Source organism: Mastomys coucha, unplaced genomic scaffold, assembly GCF_008632895.1.
Source record: "Mastomys coucha isolate ucsf_1 unplaced genomic scaffold, UCSF_Mcou_1 pScaffold21, whole genome shotgun sequence".
Classification (NCBI taxonomy): Eukaryota; Metazoa; Chordata; class Mammalia; order Rodentia; family Muridae; genus Mastomys; species Mastomys coucha.
In genome coordinates this window covers 148,451,575-148,470,438 of record NW_022196904.1, presented here as the reverse complement: position 1 = coordinate 148,470,438, position 18,864 = coordinate 148,451,575, and the positions used below count along the sequence as shown (strand labels likewise).

The 18,864-nt window shown below is 43.0% G+C and overlaps 1 protein-coding gene across 19 annotated transcripts in view; it reads right to left on the bottom strand.

The window, feature by feature from the left end:
- The window catches only part of Prune2 (prune homolog 2 with BCH domain), a 254,707-nt gene that overhangs the window by 17,964 nt on the left and 217,879 nt on the right, over window positions 1-18,864 (bottom strand). For 13 of the 19 annotated variants that reach the window (XM_031389852.1, XM_031389858.1, XM_031389856.1 and 10 more), the window contains 5 exons: window positions 14,342-14,515; window positions 12,040-12,048; window positions 8,616-8,718; window positions 7,921-8,052; window positions 6,170-6,256 (listed from right to left, as the gene is read on the bottom strand). In XM_031389852.1, the coding sequence (XP_031245712.1) occupies window positions 6,170-6,256; window positions 7,921-8,052; window positions 8,616-8,718; window positions 12,040-12,048; window positions 14,342-14,515 (505 nt within the window). Of the gene's footprint in view, window positions 1-6,169; window positions 6,257-7,920; window positions 8,053-8,615; window positions 8,719-12,039; window positions 12,049-14,341; window positions 14,516-18,864 lie in introns of those variants that run through there. The other 6 variants (XM_031389867.1, XM_031389854.1, XM_031389860.1 and 3 more) reach the window with 4 other exon arrangements.

The window sequence follows — 18,864 nt, the reverse complement described above, 5'->3', positions numbered from 1 at the left end:
TTTCTGTGCATAGCCCTGGCTGACCAGGTTGGCCTCGAACTCAGAAATCCGCCTCCTCTGTCTCCCAAGCGCTGGGATTAAAGGCATGCGCCACCACTGCCTGGCTATCATTAATGTTTTACTTGTGGATTTCACCAGGGACCATGACTTGTGAGCAATCCTCCTGTTCCCAATGTACTTCCAATCTTCCAGCCAAGTCTTGGGTCAACATACATTCCCAACAACACGCTATATGGGCTTCTAAGCTACTTCCTTTGGAGTTTGGCAAAGACTGGGGCTCTAATAAAAGACTAAGCAGACAACTGGAAGAAGGCAGCAGACACCCACCGCCTCTGATGGTTTATTCACTGGGACAGACACTTTTCAACACACCATGCTCCGCCCCTTGTGCCTCCTGCCTGCCCTTTCCTCTACCTGGATTGCTTTTCTATGGAGTGACAATTTTGGAGTTTTGGCTTCTTTAAAAAAAGAAAACACAGAACATAAGACTATGTTTCCATTTTAATCCCAGGTGTGGCCTGCAGCAGATACAGACAGTTTCTGTAGTTGTATGGCATTTGGAGTTCTGGGGACTTTTCAGAGGCATGGTGGATTGTTGGTTGATCACCATTGCTTTTGCTGGTTACAGTCTGTTAAGTAGTTGTGCCCAAAGAAGAAAACACTGGTTATCTTGATGGCAAAGATCAAACTTGCCCCAAGGAACTCCATACCCCTAGTCAGCAGGAAGTAGTCAATAGCATTGCCCCATTTTCTTTCTGTCCTTTTTTCTCTCCTATCTAGTGTTAGGGTGTTGGAAGGGCGGAGAAGGGTGGAAGAACAAAAGAGCAAATGGCAGTTACATTTCTTCTTAGTTTTAGCTAGCTAACCCAGCTAGTCCCTTAGAAGTCACCTTGAAGATTGCCTAGATACACCCCCAACCCCTTGCATTCCACACATCACCCTCAAACTCATCCTTACCTAGAGATATCACCCTTACAAAGTACAATTTCACTTTGGATGGTAACTGCCAACTTATCTGCCTGTATCCATAACAAGATTTGGAGCTTCTGGAGGGCAGCCAATGAACTGTGCAATTTCTCCGTCGTTTGTGACTAAGGGAATGATGAGTGTATTTGGCATAGACAAGCTCATTTTAAAAACTGTTTCTCATATACTGTAGTGGCTATCCCTGGTTGTCAACTTGACTATATTTGAAATGAACTACAATCCAGAATTAGAAGGCTCACCTGTGGCCCTATTCTGGAGGCTGAGAGATACAAGTTTCCGACCTGAATCTTGGCATGGAGACCTTGAGGCATAGTGGCTATGAATCCCAGAAGATTAAGATAGGAAGATCTACGAGTTCAAGGTCATCTGGGATTAAAGGTGTGGTGGCACACACCTTTAATCTGGGCCACACCTTTTTGCTGGAGACCTATATAAGGACATTGGAAGAAGGAAGGCTGGCTCTGCTTCCCCTGCTTGCCATGTGGGACTGAGCAACTACTGGATCCTTGGACTTCCATTCACAGCTGCTGCCAATCATTGTTGGAAGTTGATTGTTGGGAGTTGAACTACCGACTGTAAGTCATCAATAAATTCCTTTACTACATAGAGACTACCATAAGTTCTGTGACTCTAGAGAACCCTGACTAATACATATACCTTCACCAAAGATGTTGCTCTTTAGCTATGGTGTGTGTGTGTGTGTGTGTGTGTGTGTGTAGTTACAGAAGAACATCAAGTATCCTTCTCTATTAGTTTTTTTTCTTTTTCTTTTGAGGCAGGAGCTTGCTGAAGATAGAGCCTGTGCTTTTTCAGCTAGGCCAGGAACCAGAAAGCTCCAGCTGTCTTCCAGTTTTTGCCTTCTCTGATAGGGGTATAGGAGTTTTCAGGACCATGCCTAGCTTTTATATGCATGCTGGGATCTGATCTCCAGACCTTGTGCTCGTTCAGTAAGTTCTTTTAATCATGGAGCCACCTCTCCAGCCCTGTCCATATAGTTTGTAAATGGCTAATGAGAACACCAACCAACAATAGTTTAGTGATCAGAAATAAAGTTTGACTGGTTCACAGTCATTTACTTGTCTCTAAAGTGTCTGTGGCTGATAATGGCAGAATCAGGTGCCTGAAACCAAGAGCAGAGTTATCAGTGAGACTGATTGCTTCTGGTCGATGATTTAATTATTTTTCATTAATTTATTTAGTCACTTTACATCCTAATTGGAGCCCCCCCGCTTTGCTTCCAGTCCCACCCTACCACCATGCTTCTCTCATTACCTCCCCCTCTTCTCCTCAGAGAAAGAGAGCTTCCTCCCCTCACAGTTCACCCCAGCACATCAAGTCTCATCAGGACTAAGTGCATCCTTTCCCACTGAAGCCAGACAAGGCAGCCTAGCTAGGAGAAAGGGATCCAAAGGCAGGCAACAGAGTCCAAGTCAGAGACAGCCCCTACTCCAACTGTTGGGGAACCCACATGAAAACCAAGCTGTACATCTGCTGCGTATGTGTAGGGGGCCTAGGTCTGGACCATGCGTGCTCTTTGGTTGATGTTTCAGTCTCTGTGGGCTTCCATGGGCCCAGGTTAGTTGGTTCTGTAGGTCTTCTTGTGGTGTGCTTGACTCCTCAGGTTCCCACAAACCTTGGCCCCAGTCTTCCACAAGACTGCCTGAGCTCTGCCTGATGTTTGGCTGTGGGTCTCTGTATGTTTCCATCAGCTGCTGGAGGAAGCCTCTCAGATGGCAGTTATGTTACGGTGGTTCAATTCTATTTGTTTTACAGTCTTAGGAAATGAACTTAGGGCCTTGCAAATTGCACATGGGAGGCACATGAAGCTACTGTGTGCTAAACCATTATCAATTTTTAAATTCATATAGTAAAGAATATTTTATTTATTAAACAATTTTACAATTACATGATGACTCATGCCCATAATTTTAGTACTCAAGAAGTTGAGGTAAGGCTGGGTCTAGTGGCACATGACATTAATCCAAGAACTCAGGAGGGAGTGACAGGAGGATTTTTGTGAGTTTGAGGCCACTCTAGTCTACATAGAAAGCTCCAAGATAGCCAGGACTGCAAAGAGACCTTGTCTCAAAACAAAACAAACAAAAACCCAAAGAAACGAACAAACAAAAATAAGTCTCTAAACAAAAAACAACAAACAAATAAAAAACAAAAGAAGAAGAAAGAAGAAGAAAAAGTGGAGGAGGCAGAAGAGGAAGTTAAGGAAGAAGTCAGTGTTGGTGTTGAGGCAGGAGAATCTCAGTCAGTTCAAGACTGTTCTGGGCTACTTAGTAAATCACAGGCCAATCTGGGGTATAGAGCATGACCCTATCTCAAAAGGCCCAAAACTAAAACTTATTTTATAAGAGCTGAATTTGGGAGCTGGTGAGATGGCTCATCAGTAAAAGTACTTACTACTGCAGCAGAAAACCCGAGTTTGGTTCCCAGCATCCCCACTGGCTGCTCACACCTGCCGTAACTCCAGCTCCAAGGGACCAGATGCCCTCTTCTGGCTTCCACAGACCCACACTTATGTGCACATGCCTATACAAAACTGCTTTTTGTACTTTTGTTTCTTATTGATTATATTTGGGAATCTCACATCATGCACCCCATCAGCCCTCCTGTGCCCACCCCTCCAACCATGACCTCCTTCCCAGAAAAGAAGGAGAAAGAAAGAAAAAAAGGTCCATTTTGCGTTGCTGATACACTCACTGGAGCTTGGTCAAACTCCTAGTGGCCAGCCCCACTAGGGAAAGTGAGTCTTTCTCCACCTGTACTCCTGCCAGAAGCCATCAACTGTTGAGTGCAGAGCAGCAGCTGGCTGGTAAGGATGCCAGCTCTCCTGTACCCAGGTCAGGGTACACCAGTACCCCTGGTGCTGTTGTGCAGTGGCTGGTGAGAGGTAGAGCTCATACAAAATTTTAAATAAGCTTTTGGTATTTTTAAAGCTAAAATTTGGGCTGGAGAGATGACTCATCAGTTATGATTACTTACTTCTCTTCCCAAGGACATGGGTTCAAGTCCTAGCACCCGTACGGCAGCTAACAATCATTTGTAACCCCAGTTCCAGAGACCAGACACCCTCTTTTGACCTTTTCAGGCAAAACACACATATACAGAAAATAAATTAAACATAAATAAAACAAAAAGCTAAAATTTTAAAAGCGTATCTGTGTACATTGATTCTTTTTTGTTTGTTTGGTTTGGTTTGGTTTGGTTTTTGTTTTGTTTTGTTTTTCGAGATAGGGTTTCTCTGTATAGCCCTGGCTATCCTAGAACTCACTCTGTAGACCAAGCTGGCCTTGAACTCAGAAATCTGCCTGCCTCTCCTCTTAAGTGCTGGGATTAAAGGCATGGGCCACCACTACCGGGCAATTTTTACTCTCTTATTGAAGCATTTCTGTAGTTAATAAGTACCTTTTTATATACTTTGCACTCTTTATAATATTCAAAATACCACATCTCCTCTCTGTGGCGGGGGTGGGGGACACAATGTGCCACAGAAGAAAAATTTGGGGAACTGGTTCTCTCAGGTCATCTCCTTGAGGCAGGATCCTATTTCTGCAGGTGCCCTGCTCCAGGCCACTGGACATGAGCTTCAGGCTGAGTCTCCAGTTACTCTCTCTTATGGGAATGCTGGGATTACAGATGCAGATCACCACATCTGTTTGGTTGGTTGGTTGCTTGTTTTTGTTGTTGTTTACTTTTGTTTCATTTTTGTTGTTGTTGTTTTGAGAAAGGATTTCCCTATGTAATGACCCTGGCTGTCCTGGAACTTTTTTTGTAGACAGGCCAGCCTCAAACTCACAGAGATCCATCTGCCTCTGCTGTCCTCTGCGTGCTGGGAGTAAAGGTGTGTGCCACCACAACTTGCCACATCTGGTTTTTAATGTGGGATTCTGAGGTTTGAACTCAGGTGATCAAGTTTGGGCAGCAAACACTTACTACTGAATACTTACTGAACGACTTACTTCATTAGCCCACACTCCATAATGCTTTTTTAAAAAGGCAATTCATCAAATTCCTCATACTTTAGTCGGCAGTTCATTTGTTGCCAGCAGAGTCCTGCTACTCAGTTGTTAGAGTCAGGAATGAGAATGCTAATAAATATCATCATAAAAATATTTAGTATTTTAATGATTAGTAAAACACCAATCTCTATTAAAAAAAACCTGGAAGGTACAGTGAAAAAAACAAAACAACACAACTCTCCCTTATTTTGCATGTATATACATAAAACACATACACATACACACTCACACACAGACACACACACATTTTACACTTAGCTATTATCTACCTTGATGATATGCGAGACTTTATTCTATTTTTAAAGGTTTCTAGAAAATACTGTTCCACTCATCTAACTGTTTCAGGTTTTCATATATTATGAACTATGTCTTATTTTCTTTCCATCTCCAAACATGGAGTTATACAGTGCCTAAGTCAAGTGTTGAATATTCACTGAATAGAAACAAGGATCCTTATGTTTGAGCCCAATCCAACTCTCAGAACTGGCCCTCAGATTCTTTGTTACCAGCAGAATCCTGCTACTCAATTGTTAGAGTCAGGAATGAGAATGCTAATAAATACCATCAGAACAGCTTTGGTGCCTCACAGTTCCTGCCCAGAGGAAATGACACACTTCAGGCCTGCACTTTCATCCTTCCTAACCTTTACCTTTTCACGTCACCCAAATGCTCTATTTCATACAAAGTAACACATCTCTGTAAAGTATTGGCTCAACCTCCTGTGTGGCATGGGACTCACCCTTCATTGTCCACACTTTCAGGAAGTAATGTAGAGGCCAGGCTTTGCAATCGTTGGGGAAAATACTTATATGAAGTAAATATCACTTTACAAAAAAAAAAAAAAAAAAAAAAAAGAAAGAAAGAAAGAAAGAAAGTGTATGCTAAAAACCCTATGGCCTAAAACTTGTAATTGTCCTTCCTTAGAATCCTGAGTGCTGAAATTACAAGTGTGTGCCATCACATCTGGCCCTTTAAATGAGGACTCTTGATGAGCAGTGCAAAGTATCTTTCCAGGAAGGCAAGGTAAATTAACTTTCCCTGGATTCTCTGAGCTTACAAGCCCTTGTTTTGTATTTTGTATTTTTGTACATTTTTTGCATACTCTGAAAACACATCATGCAGTGAGACTCTTGTGACTATCAGAGTTATACCTTATAAAAGGCCGAGTTACCGCAAGGATCGTTCTGATGAACCAAGATGGGTGGACAATGATGAATGACTTCAAATTCTTGCGCAACCTATTTTGAAAAAAGAAACAATTCTATACTATTGCTAACTTACTTTCCAAAAGAAAATAGATCCCCACATAAGAATATATGCAGTTTTGGGGAGGAATTCTTAGGAAGGTTATACTTTCTGATGTATAGAATGTCCAGGATTAATCTTTAAAATGCCTTTCGTATGTTTTCTCTCTCAGTCTTCTGTGTGTGTGCACATGTGTGCATGCATGTGTGTGTGTGTTCATATGCATGGGTATGTGTATAGGTATGCATGCATTCCTGCAGAGAACCCAGTTTCTAGTGATCTTCTTCAGGAGCTGTCTCCCTTGCCTTCTGAAACAATCTCCCTCTAGTGATCTCCTTCAGGAGCTGTCTCCCTTGCTTTCTGAAACTGTCTCCCACTAAGACCTGAGCTTTGCTGATCAGACTCTGCTGGCCAGCCAGTGCGCTCCAGGAATCTGCTTGTTACTGTGTCCCCAGACCTAGGCACATAAGCATGCACCACCACACTAAGTGCTGGGAATTGAACTCAGGTCCCTGTACTTGCCTGGCAGGCACTTCTTAAACTAAGCTATCTCCCTAACTTCCTGAAATGATTTTTGAGACATAATTTGACACTTAAATCTCATTTTCCCACCAGTGAAAATGTGAAAGAGGAGGATCATATTCCTACAGCATACAAATTTATAACAATTGCCATATTTTTGCTTCATGATGATTTTAAATTTTGTCAGCTTTATCTTGGTTAAGTTGAAAAGAACACACTCTCTAACTATTTAACTATTAATTAATTTATTTTTTATTTCTTTTGGTTTTGAGACAAGGTCTTGTGTAGCCCCGGCTGGCCTCCCACTCACTGGGTAGCTGAGGATGACCTCTATCTTTTGACCCTCTTACTTCCACCTCCAGAATGCAGCGATTATAGGTTTATATGCAGGTGATGGGACACACATTCCAGTATTCTTTCAGTTAAGCTACATCCTCTAACCCTTGACAATTTATTTGGTATGACTAAGCCTTATTTTGTTCTTACATATAAAGAGAATTGACAATTTTAATAATTCTTGGTTTTCAGGCACATTTTTCAGTACTAACAATGCTACTTTATTATCATCAGATCATAAAACGGATTTCAGTCACAGGTAACAGGGCACTCTCATGGCATTTATAAAAGAAGCCTCATCTAATGGGATGTAATACATACTAGATATCACAAATTAGTAGTTGGGTTATGTTAATTTTCCTATATAGGATACTAAAGTTTGTCTGAGCAGAGAGAAAGGTGCACCACAAAGGCAGTGCCGGTCTAGCAGTCACCGAATACTGAATGAACACAACAGTTTTGTAAGCCATCGTTGCCCTAGAATAGAAAAACAGTAGCCCGGTCACCTGACACCACTGAGACTCATGGGTGCCTAGGTTTGTCCACTCAGGTTGCACCAACACACCTTCAGTCTAGAATGGATCAGGTCTGCCAGCTTTAGGATTGCAGCCCGCAAAATCTAGGAAGCATCAGCCGTAGCCATCACATGACACTTTCATTAATATATCGACAGCTTACGGCTTCATGTACGAGTAATCCGGTATCTCTAAGATATGTCTGTATTACATCAGCTAAAAGAGAACTACATGAGAACTACCGAGGGAGTCAGGACAGTGGTTAAGTGGCTGCACCCACATACCGTCTGTCAATCATCTGGTAGCATTTCTTCATCCAGCCGAGCCCTGGCATCTTCCGCCTTGGGGTTGCACCATTTAAGTACACAATCATGTAGTCTTCAGCTACCATCAGCTCTAAGGTACTTATTACATATCTGATCACAGGAAGAAAGAGGAGTGTTTTCATTTCCCACATCAGAGATCTCATTCTATTTACACCGTAATTAAGTGACATTCAAATTACAGGGCGAAAGACACTGAAGAACAGTGTGGTACGTGGTATCTTTTCCCTGAGAACAATGCATCAACACTGCCCTTTTATTTGCACATGTGCAGCCGCTCTAGAAAAATACGTGGGTTTAAAAGCTGACATTAAAAAAATAATATCAGAATGTTATCGAACATTAAGGGCAACTCAGATTAAACGAGGTCAAGAGTCAGTGAAGGCAGGTTTCCTTCGCCAAGACCATGCTATCAAGAACAAAAACAATCCTCTGCCCAAAGGAAATGTCAGAAAAGTTTTAAGTACAGGCCAAACCCTGCTCGTTTGCTTAACCCTCTATTCTAGGAACAGAGTTCCCTAGGGCAAGGCTCTGTGACTTAAGTCCTACTGGCTTCTTATCAAAGGCTCAGGACCTGCTAGGCCATACACCCTTTCAGTGAAAGACGCTTTATCAGCCGTCACATGCCCACAGGGGTCAACCCAATCACCACTCACAGGAAAAGGTTTTCCATGACATAGTGGTAATCCGCCCGGCTGCTGTCTGGCAGAAAGCAGGCAGCAAACACAATGATGGCATTCAGACCGTCCCCATAGTATCCTGGGGACAAATGAGAAGATATGTGTAACTGAGTGAAATCCCTTAACAGGCTCATATTGCTCATAACCAGAGAAATCTGAAGTCTTGCCCAGTGTGTGTGCATATATATGCGCTATATCATAAAATGAGCAAACATAGCGAAGGATACCCTATACATATACACACATGTATTTATCTTTTAGTGGTTAACATGTCAATATAGAGTCTTGTATGTATACTATGACACACATAGATGACTCATATGTCTCTAACTTAACACTGATTTACAAAAACTCTAACCTATATAAAATTTCACTCTGCTGGCTGAAAGAGGTTCTATTAGACCTGTATCGATTCTCTCTAGTCTGAGATCCAGTTAACTGTGGCCATTTAGTCAGTGAATTGCACTGCAATCCCCCCCACACACACTCCAGTAACCAGGGCCTAGTAGAGAGACATGCAAAATACCTTTATTTTGATTCCCAAGCCTAGTCATTTGACTGTAGTAATCCTGGATTCTCTCGATATAACAGGAAGTACAGGAAGATGTGGTAACTTCTGGCCAGGCCCAGAATAAAAGCACAAAATTCACAGCCTCGCATCTTAGAGAAAGCAGAGTACTAAAAAAAGGGCCTACCTAAATTCTCTGTGAGCCCTATGAAAATATAGGCATTTGGGAAAACTTGAGAATCATTTCCAGATGAGTTGTGTGGGAGGTGGAAGTGCTATTTGCAGGTGGAACTGAGAAAAACAGAATCTGCGAGAGGCAGGTAAATCCACCATTCAAACTCCGAAAGTCAAAGAACATAGATACACCTCAGTATATCATTCTCATCTTTTGCTTATTCTCTCTCTCTCTCTCTCTCTCTCTCTCACTCTCTCTCTCTCTCTCTCTTTCCCTCTCTCTCTCTCTCTCTGTTTCATTTGTTTGTTTGTTTGTTTGTTTGAGACAGGGTTTCTCTGTATAGCCCTGGCTGTCCTGAAACTCACTCTGTAGACCAGGCTGGCCTCCATCTTTTGAAATAACTGAAATAGTTTTAGTATCTTTCCCACAAGCATGGTGTTTCCTCAGAGCTTATCTATCTATCTATCTATCTATCTATCTATCTATCTATCTATCTATCCATCCATCCATATATCTGGTGTTTGAGTGTGACAAGTACACAAACATGTTCCCTGGTCCATCTGTGGAGGTCAGAGAACAACTTGTAGGGGTCACTTCTCTCCTTCTACCATAGGAGTTCTGGGCATGAAACACATGTCACCAGGCAGGAATAACCCTTAACTGCTTAGCCATCTCACAAACCCATTAAATATCCCCATCTACATATTTGTAGTTTATATTATATGGTTCCAACTTTGTAGTCATTACATAGGGATGCCTTTGGAGCTTGGAGCAGGGCAGGACAAGAGTACCCCACTCTTGGTTAGGCCTAATCCCATTCTCTCAAAACTGAAGCGTGTTTTATTTTCCTGTCAGAGCTGTGGCTATGGCTCTGGCGGGGACGTAGCAGACAAATGTTGATGGTAGATTGGAATGGCTTCCCCTTGATGCCCCTTACCGAGATACTGATTATGACTCTAGCACCAGCAAAGCAGGAGGAAAGAGAACTATAAATGTACCCAGTCGTAGGCTTGTAAGTGTGACTAATTTGGGGTGTGGTACAGGGTGGGTTTTTTTTTTTTTTTGCCACATATCTTACAAGATGCTACTTATGTCAATATTACTTCTGGTGTAGCACATCTGTGAGACAGCATCCCCTCAGCCTCCCTCTGGACTTGCCGCTTCAAGTCCATGATTCCTACTATGAATCCTTCTTAGAGTGTTAACATGAAGAAAATCTCGAGAGATATATTTTATGTTAGAAGTTCCTGTTTCAAACAGTTTTACTTCCAAGGACTCACAAATAAATGGAAATCCTCACGGGATGCTGAAACGAGCTAACATGAAGACATACAGTACAGACAGCACAGGAGAACTTAAATGTCTGACACAAAAGGGTGGACGCCACAGTCCCACTGGGAGAACAAGCATGAACCATCTTTCCAAACACAGCTGTCAGCCGCAGGGGTCAGCTCATTGAGATCAGGGCTATTCCATGAGCTTTTCTGCTTCCGGAGGATTCCTAAGAAATGTTATATGTGCTCAGAATGTTGTGGCATTGCAATCCCTGCAGCATCTAACACAGGGGCCGCTGTCCAAGTGAGCCATTAGCTTTGTACAAAAGCTGCTGAATTTACAAATAAAAGTGACCCTGGGCACTTAGGGTAGAGGAGCTGTAAGAAAAAATGGAGCAAAATGAAAGGGAAGAAAATAAGCCAAGGAAGTGATGTAAGGACGGCAACGGAGGAAGAGGAGGATTCTCACGGGAAAGCTTGACCCCTAAATTGTGAACTGATATATTTGGAGTGAGGCTTTGGATGTGCTTGAAAAATAACTGCTTACCAGTGATATGTGGTAGCATATGCTGGCAATCATAGCACTTGGGATGCTACAGCAGGAAGATTATTAATTCAAGGTTTCCCTGGGCTGTATAGCTAGTTCCTATCTCAATAAAATAAAATAAAATAAAATAAAATAAAATAAAATAAAATAAAATAAAATAAAATAATTATGAGTAAGAACAGCAACTGAGTGAGGAACTTTGCTCTATAGTCCTCTGTACAGATGCTTTCTGGGACCAGCTAGCCCCTCATCTTCTACCACAAATCATGCCACTGTTCAGGTAAAGTTGCCTGTTGGTAACAGCATAATTCATATGAAATTTGGTTTGTCTGTCTGTTTGTACTGAGGATTGCACCTAAGCCCCAGCACAGGCTGTGACAATGTTCTACTGCTGAGCCTCATCTTCAGTCTTATTTTTACATTCATTTTGAGTCAGTGTCTCGTCTCAATAAGTTGCCCAGGTTGGCCTCCAATTGCTCTATAGCCTAGGAAAGCCTTACATTTAGAATTCCCCTGTCTTAGACTCCCAAGTAGCTGTAATCACAGGTCTGGCTTGGAGCTTGGCTGTTTAATATTAACTTGTTAGACTCTGTTCTCATAGACAAGAGGCGGATGTAAGATGCATGTTCTGGTGGCGGCCAGGGATGGGTGGGTTCCAGCAACTCCACCATGGAGCCTCCTGCGGCCCTATGGAGCAATGATGGCAGACCTTACCTGAGGTGACCCAAGAGGCATGAAAGAGATGTGACACAAATTTGCTGGCCAGCAAATGGAATGGAGAGGGAAGGAAAGATGTCACGGGTGCAACAGAACACACACACACACACACCAGCCAGCAACGCTTCTGCCCATGCTTTCCAGGCTCGTCTGTCCAGCAACACTGCAGAGAAGGTTACCTGAGTCTCCTAGAGTGAAAGAAAAGAAGTAAAAAGAGAAGAAGAAAGGAAACTCCTTGTTAACATCCTTTGGCATGGTGGCTCTTGGTTATTCAGTGACCTTATTCTCAGTTCTGGCTTCCACATGACCCCACGACATAGGCTAATCATCCATCGGCTAATCATCCATCATACATTTTGCCTTTTCCTAGCGGTGGTGGTGGGACGTTAAGCAGATGACAAGAATGTTACTCCTGGGACCATAGGATGTGAACACTGGTATCACAATCTGCCTCTTTCAGCAGATAGAGTAGCTGAGGCCAGAGAAGGTTCGGGGATGTACCAAGGTCCGAGATCCTGAACTGTGCACAGGGCGCTCACGCCATGGTCACTAAATCTGAAGAGTGAATTATAAACACAGCCCTGAACCCTGGGCAGCATCTGACTGGGGGTCAGTTTCTCTAAGCCCTTGGTTGTTCCCACCTTGCAGTTTCCTGTGCTGAACACTGTCCTACCAGAAGTCTCTCTTGGGGCTGACAGGAAACATCTTCAGAGCAAATGTGTAGGATGCTCAGAAGCAAGACTGTTTTGACACGTTCCCCAGAAGCCAGGCTGAGGAGCTTGCTTGGACACTGAGATGCTAGGCTACCACAGAATCCAGGAAAGTGGTGTGAGTTTCCAACATGGAAGACTAAGCTTTGTCAAATTCAGAAGTAACATCTGAGCGATTTCTACCTAGAGCACAAAAGCTGCCTAGCATGTAGGAAGAGGTGGCTTCTTGATAATGGGTCAAGGGTACAGCCAGAGGCATATTCATGCAGCTGGGTGCCTAGAGGAGACTGAGGCAAAGACAGGGAAAGGAAAGGTGGCCTTCTCTTCAACACAAACTCTGAGAAAAAAACCAAGTGCACACAACACACTGTAGAGAGGAGGAAGTGTCAAGGGGAGGAGGTGGCAGGGATGGAGCTCAGCAAACAGGTTCCCCTCAGATCACAGATGGACTTTAAAGAGACTGAGGCAGGCAGAGACAATCTTCATCACGAAGTGTACTCCTGGTGAGTGCTCCGGCCTGATCCCAATAACTTAGACACCAGGACACCCAGCCCACTTGATCTGACTGAGCTTGAAAAGACAAATAGGTGATTCCACTAAGGTATCAAGAGGTAGTTTGGCTTTATGGTGACAGCAGAACACCAGCCAGCTTTTCATGACATGGGCTCTAAGACAAAGAGCTAAGGGCAACCATCTCCAGGCCACTGGAGGAGGTCTCTTGTCTTGCTTCTTATCCCAGCAAGGGGTCAATTCGACAGTCCTTGGCCACTCTCAGCAAGCTTTGCTCAGCATCATTCCAAAGGACTGTGGGAGAGATTCCCCTTCCAGGACCCTACCCATGCCCACAGCAGCCATTCCAGGGCCACGCTGCCATTCCAGATCAAACAGTAAGGCAGGAAATAGAAAGGTTGGGGTCAATGGCTCCTAAGGGCATCCTTGTCTCTCAGTCAATCAGTTTCCTTAGGTGGCCCTGGCGCTCATGGAAGGTAGTGGTGCATGGAAAGGAAGGTGAGAGATGTATTGTGGAAGGAACGGTTGCCCAAGATATCTGTGTACTCCTTAGAAATCGAATTCCCTTGATTTGATGTAGTATCAAGAAGGGCTGAGGATACAACTCAGTGGTAGACCCTTTGCCTAGCATATGCGAACCTCTGTCTTTAGCCACCAGTGCTGAAAAGTAAATGCTTGATGCCAAAGTGAATTTCATTAACATAGAGAGGACACGGACGGCAGTGGCTGCCTTGTGAGTTGGCACATTTTCATGGATGGCTAGGTAGTTAGGGAGGTGCCTCGAGATGACAGGACAGGGACACATGCAGCACACAAACCAAATAGCCACGGATGTTTTCTGAAGTCAACAACATTTAATGCAATATCTGTGTTCATCTGACTTTTTTTCTGGGTCTCCAATTGATCAAAGCCACGTTGGTGCCCGGAGCCCCCAAGTAAAACACTAGAAATACAAACCACACTTTGCCCTCTCCTGGGTCTCTTGCCGAAATGGAGGTTTTGACTGTGGTTAACTTTTGTCTGTTCCAAAAGTAATGTGGTTCATAGAAAAACAAACTTTGGGTAGGGGAAGTAACTATTAGGCTGAGTCTAAAAAGATGAGTTGGAGCCTATGAAGGGGATAGGAAGCCCCTCTAGGGCTGAAGTCTTATAATGACCATGGGGTTCTATGTGCTGAGAATTCAGCTGAACCCCACATTTGTTTCCCAATGAAAACTAGAGCTTGCTCCTCCCATTTCCCGGACTCAAACAGATTGAGTACCTCCATGAGAAATGACTCTCCTGTAGGGCTCAATGACCTTCATGTCAATCCGTTGCTCCTGTTCTCCGATTACCACCGTCCTCCACAGCCGATTGTCTTCTCGCTCCTCTTCAGCCGTATATTCTGGAATAGACTCTGACTCTTGACCAGAGCTTTTGTTGGCTATGGGATCTTCTGGAAGTGAAGCACAGAGCAGGACTTCACAGGAAAAGCAGACAAGAGACTGGATTGTAAGACACCTCTTTGAGGAGCCGCCTACTGGAGCTGTATATCACACATAGTTTCCTCAGGGCCGCACAGCATCCTTACCACACAACACCAACCTTATGGACTGATTAAAGAACCAGATCGTTTCCTAAGACCATACTGAAGTAGGAACAGTTGAGGTTAGAATTCTAGTTCATGCTGGGTAAACACTATAGGTCTCCCTGGTTGGGTGTTATCAGGCCCAGTGCTTGGTAAACACTATAGGTCTCCCTGGTTGGGTGTTATCAGGCCCAGATACCTTTGGCTTCCTCGGGCCTTCTCCCCCAGTTGTTTGCACTATTTGAATGCCTTTACTTGATGATGCTACCAGTCTTAGACCTCTCCTGTAAGTCTCTTAGGACAGGGATGAAGCTGCTGTCCTGTGGTGAAGCTAGGACATATGCTTATACAGAAGTCTGGTGACACTCCCCATGCATTGTTTCACAATATGCTACAGTAAATGAGACACTTTGTAGACTGGACAGTTTGGGTTCACAAAGCAATAACAGCAGCAAAAACCCCAGTGAGTATACTTTGGTAGAAAGTTTGTTCTTATGCATTCAAAAATAATCATCATGTTGTTAATTAAAAGAATAAGCTGCAACTGCTAACTATTCTTACTAGACGTACCAGTAGAGCTTAACAAAGGGCAGCCTTCATAGCTTTAAATGATCTGAAGGGAAAGATTATCCTTTCCTATAATTCAGCGATGTTACCCTTCATTTTTTTACGCAGTGGAAAAAGGCCATTTAAATTACACTGTTCTCTGTCCTCATTCTTCCTGTAGCTTAATGATAGCAACAGCAGGGCTGTGCTTCCTACCCACTGGCGCTGGGTATGGCAGCAGGTATTTAACATTATACCAGTGCAGGAACTGGTAACAAAGCTAACAAAGCTAGCAGCAAATACAGTGCACAGTGTGCTGTGTAAATTTTCCTCAGCTACTGGCATGCCTTACGTGTGACTCTCAGTCTGAAGAGACTGTGAATACCTTGGGCTATGAAACTTTGTCTGACCACCAACCAGAGAGTACACATGGAGGGACCCATGCCTCCAGCTGTGTATGTAGCAGGGGATGGCCTTGCTGGACATCAACGGGAGGAGAGGCCCTTGGTCCTGAGAAGGCTTGATGCCCCAGTGTACGGAAATACCAGGACAGCGAAGTAGGAGTGGGTGGTTTGGTGAACAAAGGGAGGAGGGATAGGATGCGGGTTTTCAGAGAGAAAATGAGGAAAGGGGATAACATTTGAAATGTAAATAAAAAAGTATCTAATAAAAAAAAGAAACTGTCTGAACCCCCTTTAATACTCCCTTTCATTGACATGTCCCACAGTTAGCTTAGAAACCTACTCAGAACACTCAAACTCTGGGAAGGTGAGTGGGCAAAATCAGGAAAGCTTGGGCAAGCTCTTGGAACTAGAGACAGCCTATAAGGACCCACAACACAGCGCTGCATCCTGGAAGGTTTGACAGTCACTAAATATATACTAGTACCTAATCACTCAGTACTAGAAACTGAAGCTCAGCTGGGAAGCCCACCTTCGCCCTTGCCTTTTCTGCCAACACCAACAGCTATACCACCCACAGAGCTCTGGCTTGTTCTGGTTCCACTATGATCCCAACAGCACTCAGCAGCTTGTCAAGGATGGATGGCAGGAACCATGGCTTCTAATCGAGCACCACGTCACCTTCATTTGTCTAGTACTTCTTCCTTTCTACTTGAGGTGGGAAACTCAGCTACTAATGCTAGCTCTCAGGTTCCATATTTCTCATCTTTCCCCCCGACCTAAAAACTCTGGGTTCAGATATGGTATGCCTTCTGATACCTGTGTAGACATATGCCCACCATTGACTTAGGAAACCCACCACCCACTAAACTCTTCATGAACTCACCATGCATCTAAACTTCAGTGAACTCACCACCCACCAAACTTCCTACACTGTGTTTGGTACTCTAGCTTGCTCTAATTTGTCCATAGGGATGAGTAGGGGGGTTATATATATATATATGATATATAATGTATATGATGTATACATAATATGTATGTAACACATAGACTTAAACCTGCATCTGCTCACAAATTTGCTCAAATTGGATCATACACCTAATGTAAAATGCTCCAACTATGAAGCTCATAGAAGACAACATAAGAGAAACTCTAGTTGACCTTGGCATAGAGATGGGATTCATCTATTGGTTTGTTTGTTTGTTTTAATAGGGGTTACCATGCTACCTGGGCTGGTCTCATGAGCACAAACATTCCTCCTACCTCAGCACTGGCCTGCAGATATGAGCCACCAAGCCTGGATCTGAAATTGATGACTTTAAATTCATGAAATAAATAAGTAAAAAAACTATACTGTGTTGATGTTGAAAAAAAGTTCTATGTAAGACAATACTGAGAGAATAAGAAGGCAGCTACAGGTTAGGAGAACATATTTATAAACTACAAATCTGGTAAATGATTATTGTTCAAAATACACAAAAGTACTTAAGATTTAACAATAAGAAGGTGGATAATTTGATTTGCATCTAAATGTAAAGTGGTGCTGGTGCTGTACTTCAGTAGTGGAGTGTTTTTCTGCTATGTACAAGGTCCTGTTAACAACACAGCACAACACATAGACACATGCACACGTGTGCATGCATATACACATACACACAGAGGCAAAAGAACCGAGCGCACATCACCTCACCAGTGAAGATACAGATACTAAGGAAGATAAGAAAATATTTACAGCCTCATTTATCATTAGAGCATTTTAAGATAACACAGTAGTAAACTATTACTATGGACACTGCTATTAGAAAGGCCAAAGTCCAAACCCTGGCAAGCACCAAACTAGTGAGAATGTGGTGTATCAGGGACTTTCATGGGGATGGAAATATTCTGGTAAGTTTGGAAGACAGTCTGGAAGTTTCTTATAAATAAACTTCACTCCTATGGTCCAACTCCTTTGTAATTAGCCAACTGGAAGGGTATTTCCAGATAAAAACTCCACATGTATGTTTATAGTAGCTTCATTCATACTTGCCAAAACTTTAAAGCGACCAAGATGCCTGACAATTGGTGACAGAAAAACAAAGTGTCACATGTACACACTGGAAATTCAGTGTCACATGCTCACACTGGTATATCAGTGTCACATGCACACTCTGGGATATTACTGATGGCTGAAAAGAAATGAATCCTCCAGATGTCAAGGAGTAATAAATGCATAAGAGAAGACTATCTATCTGAAAGACTACTTACTGTGTGATTCTACCTACATGACATTCTGTAAAGGGCAAAGCTGGAGAGACAAGAACCCTTGGCTGCCAAGGGTTGTAAGGGAGGTGAAGCCGCTCAGCCAGCAGGGAAGCCCCTTAACTTGGGAAGTAAATAATCTAAAGGCTTCAGGAAATCCCTGAAACTGACACGTTACACAAGGCCTTTCCCTCTCGAAGCACATATAAGCTGTAAGATAAGGTAGGCTGCCTAGAACACTCTCAGACAAGGTAAGCTGCCTGGAAGAAGCAGAGACCAGCCCAGAGCAACCCATCTGCCTGAAACATAAATGTTCTACCTGTTGAGCAGTGTACAGGCCATGCAGTACGCTAAATAGGCTTTTGGTGATCACCATGGGTTGAGTCATTTCTGCTCCTATAACCCCTCAACCATACTCCTGTTAGTAACCCTAATAAAATTCATTGTTTCACTGAATTGAACTTTGATGACATCCTTGCTTTACTCTGTTATTGGTTCCCTGTCTGGGGTTGACGCTTGCTGATGTCTCCCGAAGAATACTGTCACACGACACAGGGGAAGGAAGGATACATTACAGGTCACTTTCCACTTTGTCTAAACCCACAGAATGTTCAGATCAGGGGTGAGCCCTGGCATGCAATTTGGATGTCAGCCTAAGAGCTCTATAAACCTAGTTTATTAGTCAAAAAAAAAAAAAGTAACACTTAAAACTATAAGCCACAAAGAAATTCTTGAAAATTCCACTCCTTCCCAGTGTTCCACTTACACTTTAAACATGAGTATGGGAATTCCTCTGTCCGACAATTGATCCTATCCAATAGCAATAGGTATCTCCTCAACTCAGGAATTATAACCCTGCTCAATTTTAGAACCAGCTCTCAAGTGTTTTACCTTGTTGAAGTCTCTGAATTTATTAATTCCATGATAAAATACTTAATTTTATTGTATTTTGGTATTTTTCTTTTAAAGATTTTGCTTTGTTATCTTTACATAGGAATATTACATCATTTGAGCATATATGGCTGTAGG